Below are 12646 nucleotides of genomic sequence, written 5' to 3'. Positions count from 1 at the left end.
TGATCATCTATTCTACTTCTCGGGTTGTGTCAATAATAACAATAGCTGACGTAATGGTGCACTGCACCAAACTCCTTACATGCATTTCTCATTTAACCCTCCTAAAGGTGAGGAAGAGAACCTCAAAGCTCGTCCCTGCACCGCCGTTCACCCGGGACTTGTAGGAAGCCAGCCAGAGCGATTCTCCGCTTCACGGGTAGTAAAATGAGGCATAAGCTGTGGAAGCGAGTTGTACTGGGAGAACGACAGAGCCGGAGCCAGCGCTGGAGGAGAATCTTGAAGCGCGCTTTCTAAATGCAGGCTCTACCCTAAGATGACATTCCCTCCCACACAGTGATGGGCCCCAGGGATGGGTCAGTGATGCGCTTATGTCCATCCCAAGGGAGAGTTCAAAACTGAAGCATGCAAAGCACGACATAAATATGAAGTGTGGAAAACACATTCCTCATGAGCAGTTCCACATCGAATTCCCTGCATCCCTCTTCGAAGACGTTATCAGAAGCATCATTTAATCCAGCCCATTGGAGAGGGACTATGAAAAAGGCTGAAAAATGTGACCAATCAGGAAAGTTATTTTTGTGAGAAAGAAGAAAAATGTCACCAAAAAGGGTCAGCAGATAACCCTATTGGGCTGAAAATAACTGCCGCGCTGGCAGACCCGTCAGGGAATGGGCGGAGGGCAAGAGACGTAATGCCAAGCGCCAAAGGAGCTCCAGCTGAGTGAAGCTGCTGGGGGATGAGGAAATTGGCCTAATTTGGGAACATGAGCCCAGCAGCATTTTTGAGATTCCTTCGAGAGAATCTGGCTAACTTTCAGTCTGAGTCCTTGGAGGAGCACCGAGGGATCAGGGGAGAGAAAGGGAACAGCTGTGACTCAAACACTTCTCTAGACAAGTGGATGAATAAGAGTGATCAAGTGAGAACTTACTCCCTCTCCAAAAAGATTCCGAGAGAGAGAGAGAGAGAGAGAGAGAGAGAGAGAGAGAGAGAGAGAGAGAGAGAGAGAGAAACCCAAAGTCTCTCCACTCTCTCCAAAAGTCTTTCTCTACTGGGAGGTCTGTGTCTATACCTAGCAAGGAGGTAGGAGGTTAGGTGGTGGGTAAGTACCTAGCCGGAGTCAGAGAAACTAAACTAGAGTCAGAGATAAGCTGAAGGACTCTGGACAAGTCACCCAACATCTCGAAGTCTCATAGCTAAAAATCAGATAATAATAGTGTTTACTTCATGAGCTACCATGGAGCTTAAATAGGATACTGCAGGTAATTAACAGAGAGGTAGCAACTGTTCCAATGTCTGCTAAAATTGCTTTATTATTGAAAGGACCATCTGCAAAATAAAAGATAAGTCACAGAGAGATCTAGACCCAAGAGAGACGTGCTCACCTAAAAGACAGGCCAACCCTGGTGATGTTTTGCCCAAGATTACTTTTCTCCAACCTCCGGGTATGATAGTGTAACTTTATGGTAGAAAGTGTTGGGTCTTTTCTTGAAGGAGCTGTATAAGAGCAGCAGCATTTGAATTGATAGGACGTGAAAGTTCAAGCAGAGAAATCAAACCCAGCTCAATTAGCACAGCTGGTCTCCCCAGAGAAAGTTATGTGCTGTAGACAAGTGAAGATCATCCTGGAACCATCTTCCAGTACAATTCCCAATGACTGCAATGCCAACTGGAATTGCTAACTGAAATATGCATCTAGTGATCCAAGCCTGATTTGTGACAGGTGGCCAAAAAAAGCCAAACACCAGAAGAGTGCAGTCATAAACTTTTTTAGGATTTGCCATTTCTTAAGAGGTTCCAGTGTGCTGGATATGATGCTAAGCACTGTATGTGCATTACCTAATTTCATCTTCAGGACAACCTGAAAGAAATATTCACAATTCTAATCAACTCTGAGTGAGTAAGAATAAAACTATTGGAAGAGATCATCGTTCTGATCAATCAGTACAATGAAATAGTTAAGTTCCTTGAAATTTACCAAATGACCAAACAGAGACCTTCCCTCTTCTTTGAGAGAGGGAGGACTGAGCCACACATACCCTGTAAGCGAAAAGCCTCCAGGTGTTAGAAATAACTAGAAGAGAGTGGCAGGCAATTCTATCAACATTTCCTGGAACTTCAGGGCTTACAATTTTTCACCGAACACTACACAAATTTAAATTAAAAAAACTAGAGAGAGATGTGGGTTGATTTTTTGTTTTGTTTTGTTTTTACTACTAAAAAATAATTCTTCCCTTTCATACCCAAGGCTACATTAAAAAAAAAAAAAAAAAAAAAAAGCCCTAGCCGGTTTGGCTCAGTGGATAGAGCAGGGGTCCTCAAACTACGGCCCACGGGCCACATGCAAATACAAATATTGTATTTGTTCCCGTTTTGGTTTTTTTACTTCAAAATAAGATATGTGCTGTGTGCATAGGAATTCGTTCATAGTTTTTTTTTTAAGCTATAGTCCAGCCCTCCAACGGTCTGAGGGACAGTGAACTGGCCCCCTGTTTAAAAAGTTTGAGGACTCCTGGGATAGAGTATCAGCCTGCAGACTGAAGGGTCCCAGGTCTGATTCCAGTCAAGGGCACATGCCCGGGTTGTGGGCTCAATCCCCAGTAGAGGGCATGCAGGAGGCAGCCGATCAATGATTCTCTCTCATCATTGATCTTTCCATCTCTCCCTCCCTCTCCCTTCTTCTCTGAAGTCAATAAAAATATATTAAAAAAAAAAAAAAAAAAAAAAAAAGCCCTGGCCAGTGTGACTCAGTTGGCTGGGCGTCATCCCATGCACCGAAGTTGCCGGTTCAATTCCAGGTCAGGGCATATGCCCAGGTTGCAGGTTCAATCAATCCCTCATGGGGGGCATATGGGAGGCAGCTGATTGATGCTTCACTCTCACATCAAAGTTTCTCTCTCTTTCTCTTCCTTCCTCTCCCTTTAAAAATCTATTTTTTAAAATCTTTAAAAAAAAACCACACACACAACTTTGCATAAATTCTACTTTTTTAAAAAACACATGTCAGTGCAAATTGCCAACCCAACAGCCATTCTATTCTCCTCTCCTCTCCTCTCTAACAAAAAAAACACACCCCAATGTTATGGGTGTGGCCACATGCCCAGTTGAACACTCCCTTGCAAAATAAGGTGGTTGTAAGACACAGTTCTGACCAATAACATGTAACTAGAAGTCCACTTGGTGAGGTCTCTGGCTACTGTTTTCCTAGAAAGAAAGAAGGGACACACTTGGTTGGCATTCACCTTGAACGCTTCAACTATCCTTTCTCTTCCTCTCCAGACTGCAGCTCTGATCCCAGGGAACAACCAGCCATTCTGCTACCATGAGAATAGGTCCCAAGCTCCAGATGGCAGAGCTAGAAACTAGAAGGGGAAAGGGTCATGCAAGACCGCACCAGCCCTGCCCTGCCCTGCCCTCCTCTGGGCTTCTTGCTGCGAGAAAAATCATGCCTGTTTGATTCAAGCACTGGGGTTGAGTTTCTGATGGATGTAGCCAAATTCAACACTAACAGACACACAAGGACACCTGAAAATCAATCCACCCTAAAAAAGCAGGAGTTTGAAACTCAAATGGAAGTAGAAGCCAGGCAGACCAAATGTGAGTAAATCTGACCAGGTGTATTACAGTAACAAGTGGCCAAGTGGCGAAATGGAGAGGGCAGGTCGCATGTACGCGAGCACTGTTACCAGCTCCAGCCAGCTCCAGCCTTGTGGGAATGCCAGCCCAGCACTCCCACCATGCCAACACTTCTGATTTTAGAAAGAAGCCCAAAATTTAGATTTTCACATGAAGTTTCCTAATTTATAAACGATAACAACCAAATAAAAAGAAAAAAAATTAAACTCTGCCCACATCAAACAAGACATGACTATAGGTGAAATTCAGCCTGAAGACCACCAGTTTTCAACCTTTGTAGAGATGGTTAAGGCAAACTAAAAAGGAGAAAAGTCTAGAAAAATAATGGTTAGCAATATATTGGGCACTTATGTCCCAGATTGTATTAAGAGCTTTACGTCTATGACCTCATTTTTTCTCTCTAGCCACCCTTACGGAGTATGTAATATTAATATCCCCGTTTATCCCCTCGGTCGGAGTCATAGAACTAATGTGCGGCAGAGCCAGGATTTGAGCCCAGGCCGGAATGACCCTCCTGCATGACCCCAAGACCTGTGCTGTTGTCCACTCGTGTAAGGAATGTCCACTGCACCCAGAAAGCACAAAAACTGCTTGGGATCCCTACTGGTCAACCTGTGGTTACATGAGGAGCAGCCTTGAAGAGCCTTTCCAAACAGTTCTAGCAGAGACCCAAGCTTACATCCTCTTCGTTACTAAAAACAGCAGAGCACTGTCCAAATACTTACTTGTTCACTAGTTTACTGCATGAATGAACACTTGTGCCAGGCTTCTCCGTTATTAAAGTGCTTTTAATTGCATATTTCACTTAATCCCCACAGCAACCTGGTAGTATTGTTACCACTATTTGACAGATAATAAAATGGAGGATTAGAGAGATTAGTGGACTAGTTCAAGATCCAGGCAATTAATTAGCAGAGCTGTCACAAGCCCTGGTCTTCTGATGCCAAGTCCTGTGCTCTCTCTCTTCCAGTGGACCCCTTCTCTGCTTCCTTCGCCAGCGCTCCCAACTCTGCCATCTCGCTTTAAGGTAACTTGTTTGAACTACTTTCCTACTTAACCCTAAAGTAACTCCAATATGTCTGACAAGCCCAGGTACCACAGTTACAGTTTCATGAATAGCTTCATCATAGAATATAGTCAGCGAGAGGACAAAAATAAATATATCAAGTAATACACTCGGAATGTAAATGGGCACACACACAAGTCTTAGGATCTAATTTTAGAAAGAAACAGCCAAAAAGTCCCACACAGCACAGTGAGCATCTGGCCCCGGGGGGGGGGGGGGGGGGGGCTGCCCACACTGCTTTGAACCTCAATTAACCCAGGGAGAGAAGGAATCCTGGAATTCTGACAGGCATTTCGCTGTCAGATACACCCATTAGACAAAGATGAGAATGACTTTTCATCATGTTCTCCCAGAAAAATGCTAACGCTCATAGTTTAAAAAAAAAAAAAAAAGGAAATAAGCAAGTATTCCAGAAAGGCTGAAACCCTACAAGGTTCATCAGAGTCTGTGACTCTGGAGTTATGTGCTCACAGAACTGACTCTTGCTGGAAGCCAAGGGGAAGGGGGTGGGTAGAGGAACAGTGCTTACTGACCCCAGCTGAGGAGCCCATTTGGTATGGGGGCCACATCGGGCTTCAAGGCCATAGGTCATTCCAGGACATCCTGGCCCATCACGGGCTCGCTCACCTGACCACTACAGGCTGTAACCTCCTTCACAATTAAGTAGACCCGTAGTCAGTCTTCCTAACTGCCAATAATCACAAGAATATAAGTTCTGTTATGGCAGGGAACCTTGTCTCTTTTGTTCACTGAAATATGCCAAGTCCTAAAATGGTGCCTGCACACAGAAAGCTTCAATAAATATTTGCTGAATAAATGAATAAGTCATCTGTCATTGCGATGGATCCTCCTAGAACTATATTCTAAAGTGGCCAGAGGCCAAGAATAGATTTCCATTAATCCAATCATCTGTTTGCCCCTTTTCTCTTTAAAGATGTACCTTACTACAGTTCAAGCTTCTTGAGATCCAGGTTGGGGCTGGTATGCCTTCTTTCACTGTCTTTTTATATTATACAACCACACCCATAACCGTGCCTCCAATGTTCCACTATCTGCCAACCCCTGGCCCTATAACAGTATTACTCAGCTTCTAAGCTCCCCCATCACACACTATGCACTTCATCCCCTCATCCTTTGCAATGTCAAATGCATACCTGTTCTGTGACAGACACTGTGATAACAAAGATGTACAATGGTAAGACACACCCTTGTCTCCCAGAAGCTCACATTTCATGAGGGAGCCAGACTTGTAAAATGTTAGACTACAATGTAATAAGCACTATAATGGGGGTGCTATGGCCAAAGGTCACATACTAACAACCTTCAGGCCTACTCTAGGCCATAATTTTTATATTAATTACTAACCTCTAAAAATTGTTGCTTTCATATACAAGTTTAGACTGCCAACATCTCTTGCGAAGTCAGAGGATCTGGCAACACTGGGCCTGTGTTCCCCACAGCATCAGTCAGCTCTGGCTATGTAGTGGTTACCCCTTTAGAAGGGGCATTGGCCTCCAGTTCCCACAATCCCCCCCAACTCACACTCCCCTACTGTTTTCAGGCAATGAGGCCAAGGGTCAGCTGCCAGCTTTTCTGCGCTGGCATGGTTGGTATCCTAGAGTAGAGAAATGATTCTCTGTACCCACATTTCTATCAGTGACATCCCCTCATCTACTCTCAACCTACTATGGGCCCAGGAGCCAGACAACGGAGAAGCCAGGTTTCCTGCTGTCAGAGAACTCAAAGTCTAGCGGGGCTGACAGACACGTAAAACAAAAATTAGCATATAATGTGAGATATTCTATGGAAACTGAGAGGAAGGAGCCCCACCTCAACTTGGAGAAGAGCTGACTGACAGAGGGGATTACCCTGAAGCAGATTCTTGAAAAGGGCAACGTTTTTTCAAACAGACAAACGAAGGTGAAGCTGCCGAAAATAGTACCCTGGCATTAAAAGAATTGCTCATCAGGATTACCCACCCTCTACAAGGAAACCGGATAAATTCCCATAAGTCTGGGCTACTCAGAGGAAAAGTTTCCAGGAAAATAAGGCCAGTACTGATCCCCTTCCTGCCTGACACTGTAGGAAGTGCAGGTCCCCGTGAGATGTCCAGGTGTGTAATCTAACTTGGTGTCACCAGCATGCGTCACTGGCCTTCATTCAGTAGAAATAACAACCTGGATTTCAACTAGATTTTGAAACTTCCCAGTCCCTTGCTTCAGCTAACTTTACAAAGTTCTTCCTTGAGAATAGAAAGCAATGCACCGAAACTATTCCAGCATCGAAGATAAAGTGTTTCTTTTTCATTTCTAACTCAGATGACAAATGCCCAGGAAGGGAATTCCCAAATCTAGATAGGAGAAGAGTTGGAATTAAAGAGAAGAAATATGGAATACTAATTTGTAGCATTTCCTCAGATTTTTTAACACCCACCTCTCCAGTCAGAATCGAAGAATTCTTGCCACTGAGGGGATTCTCGGCTTGAGCTGACTCCTGTTGAGCTCGGCGACCCATCTTGGCCTCCTATAAGAAGAAATGAGGGGCACTGCTGACCCAAACATCTTTGAGCAGCTATGAGGACAAGAGTTCTGGGAAGGTAAGCAAGACCTGGATTTATGAATACATGGTGAAGTAATCTGAATATATTCTTAGCAAATGCTCCAAACCCTAAAAGCAACTAAGGTCAGTTCTCTTTGGTAGAAGAATAGGAAATTCATGGGTTAATGATCATAGGTTTTCATTTAACTACCATAGATCATTTCTACCCAAAGAAAATGAAACTAGAAATTCCTCTGGAATGGGCAGGGACCTCATGCCAGTTTAAGGAAGAGTATGGTAAAGGCTCCCATGTTCATGCAGGATTTTAGGAAGACCTACTTTCAAAGCTGCAGCTTGACGTGAGAACAGTATCAAAAAAAAGTTTTTGAGAGAGAATTCCTAAATTCCATGGGAACTGCCAAAAGAGAAATACAGGTAGCGTCTGCTTTAACGTGTAAACTAAATTGGATTTCCGTTTACAACCTGAAAGAAAATCTCCTACAAGCATGTTGAGACATCAGCTTTGGAAATCAGAACACTTCACATTCTGAGTCATCAAATGAACCTTCTGCAGGTTTTCCCCAAAGTCCTCCTGCAGGGGAGGCTCTATATCTCAAATGCTTCACAACACATCAACAAAACTTTATTTAGGCAGACCAATGGGTACTAAAATATTTATCTATTCATTTGTTGGCTTTTTAAAAAAATCTATTTTTATTAATTTCAGAGAGGAAGGGAGAGGGGGGGAGAGAGAGAAACATCAATGATGACAGAATCATTGATCGGCTGCCTCCTGCACTCTCCCTACTGGGGATGGAGCCTGAAACCCGGGCATGTGCCCTTGACCAAATCAAACCTGGGACCCTTCATGAAGTCTTTAGGCCGACGCTCTATCCACTGAACTAAACCCACTAGCGCCATTTGTTGGCTTTTAAAAGACAAAATAGCATTGATAGAAATACTTTCAGACCTCACTTGATATAGTTTCATTTGATCTCAGAATAACAGGTACTGGGATTAATATCATTTTACAAATGAGGAAATCAATGCCCAGAAAGGCAATTAAGTGGCAGACATAAATCTCAAAGCAAAATCTTCTTGTCTTCAAATTCTGAGTTCTTTCCACTACACCATGCTGGAATCTCAGTTTTATGATACCCTAAGAACTATCTGTACCGACAAATTGAGAAGGGGTACATGGGAGCTGCATAAAAACTCTTACAGAGTGTTTACATTTCAAATTTTGTTTTTAATATATTTTTATTGATTTCAGAGAGGAAGAGAGAAAGAGAAAGAAACATCAATGATAAGAGATAATCATTGATAGGTTGCCTCCTGCACACCCCCCCCCCCCCCCACTAGGGATTGAGCCTGAAACCCAGGCATGTGCCCTGACTGGGAATTGAACCATGACTTCATAGTTCCTATGTCAATGCTCAACCACTGAGCTACACCAGCCGGGCCATTTCAAATTTTAATCAATCATTTAGGTTTCAGAGATGATGGAAACAATCTTCCTGATAATAAGCAGCTCATTTTTTTCCCCAAGGCATTTTTTTCCTCATTTTTTCCTTGGTCAATCAAGCAACCTGCTTCGTCCTAGAACAGTGGTTCTCAACCTGTGGGTCGCGACCCCTTTGGGGGTCGAACGACCCTTTCACAGGGGTCGCCTAAGACCATCGGGAAACACATATAGAATTACATATTGTTTTTGTGATTAATCACTATGCTTTAATTATGTTCCATTTGTAACAATGAAAATACATCCTGCATATCAGATATTTACATGACGATTCATAACAGTAACAAAATTACAGTTATGAAGTAGCAACAAAAATAATTTTATGGTTGGGGGTCACCACAACATGAGGAACTGTATTAAAGGGTCGCGGCATTAGGAAGGTTGAGAACCACTGTCCTAGAACTATTTGTTCGTATGCTTCAGCTCTCCCTTAGGGAGGTGCTCCTATCCAGTGCCTTGGAGGACAGCAGATGCTACCAGGGTATTAAAAAACAAAATAACATTTAAGAGATTCCACAGTCCACAGCGCAGGCTAAAGCTCTGCCCGGTGGCTCAATCTTTTACTAAATGTACTCTTGACTATTCTAAAGGTAAAAAGGCTTGGAGGGGGGTGTGAATGGAGTTAAAACAAAAAATCGCTGAACTTGAGTCTTGAATCCAGCTTGGTTTGTTACTGACCCTCGAGACTGGGTGAATCGCAGCTGCAGAAGAGCGGCAGCGAACGTCTTCTAATAACTTAGCAATCGCCAGGCACTGTGCTAAGGCTTTCCCACGCACAATCCTATTCCGTCTTCACTGCAACTCCTTAGGGCAGACAGCAACATCGTTCTGAGACGAGGAGCCCAAGGTTCGGAGAGGTTAGCTTTTTTTAGACCCTCGCAACAGCTTTAGACTCCATCTGACCTCTGGGCCCCAGCACTCAACGTTATAAATCTGAGTCTTGCTTTCCTTAACTATAAAACTGCTCCCCGGGGCTACGGGCCAAAAAAAAAGAAAAAGCCCAGCCCTGCCTCCCACGTATGAGACAGTGCGGGTTTTATGTAAGTCTGCCATAAGGAGAGTCCGACGGGAAAGCTCTAGAATGGGCGCAAGGACGACCCTGGCCGGGCGCCTCGGGTCACCCGCAGAGCCGTCCTTTCCAGGGAAGTTCGCCCCTGGGGCTCCAGAAAGCCAAGGAGAACGGGGCAAGTTTCCACTGAGCCCGGAGGACGGCGGGGGCGGTTTCCCACTTCTTGAGGATTTTAAAGAAAGCGAACCCCAGGCTGAGCCCCCCGCGGCCCGGGGGCGGGGCGCGCGAAGCCACCGCCTCCTCTCCGCCTCCGCCTCCGCAGCGCGGCTCCGGCCGCTGGGACCGGCCGCACGAGGCGCCGCCGGGAGCCGGGCCCGCGGAGCCGTCCCTCCCCACCCGCCAAATTCTGGCCCCAACCCGCCTCCCGCCCCCGCCACAGTCCTCACGGAGGTGGCCGGGCCGCGGCGCCGCTCCTCGCCCAGGTCCAGCACGTCCTCCATCTCCGCGGCCGCCTGACGTCACTTCCTGGAAACCTAGCGGCCCCTTGGCGTCCCTGACGATGGCTCCGCCCTTCCGTCCCGAAATTTAAAGGGTCGAGGCATTACTCCTGGATTCTCTGTACCATCCTCCAACTTAAATATTTCCTAAACGCCTTGCTTGACATCCGGAAGAAACCGCCAGGTATCACATTCCGCTAAGGCTGCTCCTGTGGGACAGTGGGAAAACATTTGCCCTTTTTTAAATACGTAAGTTATTCATTGCAAAGCACCACTACTAATAGTAGCGATTATTCTGATCCCTCCCATTTATATAGCTCTTTACAATGCACAGAGGACCTTCACAGTTATTAGCTCCTGTGAAGGGCATAGCAACCTTGTATGGGAAGCAAGATATGTTGCATTATCTCCATTGCACAGATGAGGAAACGGGCTACAAGGATCAGGTGTTAATAAATGGTTTATAACGGAAAATGCAATATACATAATCTCTGTCTTCAAAAACGTCACAGAGAGGCGGAACCAACACATCAAAACCCCTAGTAGTAATAACTTGCAAAAGTCAAATAATCCTTCCAACAACATAAAGTAAGCAGCAGCAATATTCAATGATTCCACAATTGAAGATGTGCAAAGAGACGGCTGGAGGGAAATCATTAAGCAGCAGAGCTAGGCGCCTTTCTGGCACCGTATCTTACTGGAGTATTTTTCTTCAGCCCTTATTACTGAGTGCCAGCCATCCTCCTAGGCCCGTAAAGGAAGATATCCCTCAAATTCCCAGTGCGAGGGCGGAAGAAGCTTTCCTTTACCCTCTGAGTTCTTTTGGCTGGTTTAATAATCAAATCGATAGGAGACAGACTAACAAGAGAAAAAAACAAAATTTAATTACATAAATATGGGAACCCCATATATATGAGTCAGAGATCCCATATAATGAGAAGTCAGAGACAAAAAGGGGAAAAGAGGTACATGTGACATTCTGAGCTAAGGATGAAATAAGACACCTTGGGGCATCAGAGGGGATGAATATCATTGCAGGAGTAGAAGAACAGATGTTCAGTAATTAGAGGTTTGCCTGGCGCTATAGATAAACAGAGCTATAGATACAAAAAGTTATTTCTGGCCCTAGCTGGTTGGTTCAGTGGATAGAGCATCGGCCTGTGGACTTAAGGGTCCGGTTCAATTCTGGTCAAGGGCACATGCTGGTGTTTCGGGCTCGATCCCCAGTAGGGGGCGTGCAGGAGGCAGCCAATCATTATTCTCTCTCATCATTGATGTTTCTTTCTTTTGTGCTTTTCATCATTCTCTCTCTCTCTCTCTCTCTCTCTCTCTCTCTCATTTCCTCTCCCTCCCTTCCTCCCTCCCTCCCTCTCCCTTCCTCTCTGAAATCAATAAAAATATATATTTTTCAAAAAAGTTATTTCTGGTGATAACTCTTATTATGGTAAGGCCTCTAATTTAAAGTCTTTAAGGGAGAAGTAAAAGTTTATCATGAGCCCCCAGGGACTCCATTGTCTTCAGCTCAAAATAATTCACATGTCAAAGTGGCACATCTTAAGGAGGCCTGTTCTGAACCCCTTCACCAGCCTAACGGGGCAAGTAAGTTGAGTTTTCATTGACTCCCCATATAAGATACCAAGTCAATACTACTGGCTGTGTCCCTGGCCCTGGTCATCTGGGACTCCCAGGTGATGGGCTCATGGCTGTGAAAGTGAGCAGTGTCTCCAAAATCACACTGGGGGTAAGGCCTAGATGGCCACTAAGCAAAGACTTGGAAGTGTGAGTAGTAACCCTAAAACTAAATACCCAGTAAGTTACTCAGTTCAATCATTCATCCGTATGTTTATTGGGTAGGGTTGTGACAGCAACAGCATTACCTGGATGTCAGAAGAATTGAGGTCTCATGCTAGCTCTGCTGATAACTACCTGGGTAGCCAGGCAGAGTCTCTCTGGACTCAGTTTTTTCCCCTGTAATTACTCTTAGAGATTATCCCTAAAACCTTTCACTTACTAACTCTGATTCTCAGTGAGAATATTAGATTTTTTTAAAATATTTTTTTATTGATTTCAGAGAGGAAGGGAGAGAGAGAGAGAGAGAGAGAGAGAGAGAGAGAGAGAGACCTCAATGATGAGAGAAAATCATTTTTTCCAAGGCTGGCTGAATTTCAGAGGCATAGTTATATTCATAGACCTGCAATAGGCTCCTCAGCCTAAATGTCAGTGGTGATACATACAGGCTATATGACCTTAGACAAGTTATTTTTAAGCTTTCTACACCTAGGTTTCCTCATTTGTTATGCAAATGACAATAATGCCCACGCAAACCAGAAAGCCCCTATTAAAATATCACCTCCAGCACTCATAAGCAGTATGGCCTTTTA

The 12646-nt window shown here is 44.5% G+C and overlaps 1 protein-coding gene across 3 annotated transcripts in view; it reads right to left on the bottom strand.

Moving 5' to 3' along the window:
* IFT43 (intraflagellar transport 43) overlaps positions 1-10315 on the bottom strand; it is a 71454-nt gene extending 61139 nt beyond the window's left edge. For 2 of the 3 annotated variants that reach the window (XM_036313806.1, XM_036313815.1), the window contains exons 1-2: positions 10215-10315; positions 7133-7222 (exon numbers count right to left, since the gene is read on the bottom strand). In XM_036313806.1, coding sequence (XP_036169699.1) covers positions 7133-7222; positions 10215-10268 — 144 coding nt within the window. In that variant the 5' untranslated portion in view covers positions 10269-10315. The remainder of the gene's footprint in view (positions 1-7132; positions 7223-10214) is intronic. The other variant, XM_036313823.1, reaches the window with a different exon arrangement.
* Between the last annotated feature and the right edge of the window lie 2331 nt (positions 10316-12646).

The sequence above is a fragment of the Myotis myotis genome, unplaced genomic scaffold (genome assembly GCF_014108235.1).
Source record: "Myotis myotis isolate mMyoMyo1 unplaced genomic scaffold, mMyoMyo1.p scaffold_m19_p_1, whole genome shotgun sequence".
Taxonomy (NCBI): Eukaryota; Metazoa; Chordata; class Mammalia; order Chiroptera; family Vespertilionidae; genus Myotis; species Myotis myotis.
The sequence above is the reverse complement of the archived record's forward strand: the minus strand, read 5'-3'. Positions and strand labels throughout refer to the sequence as shown.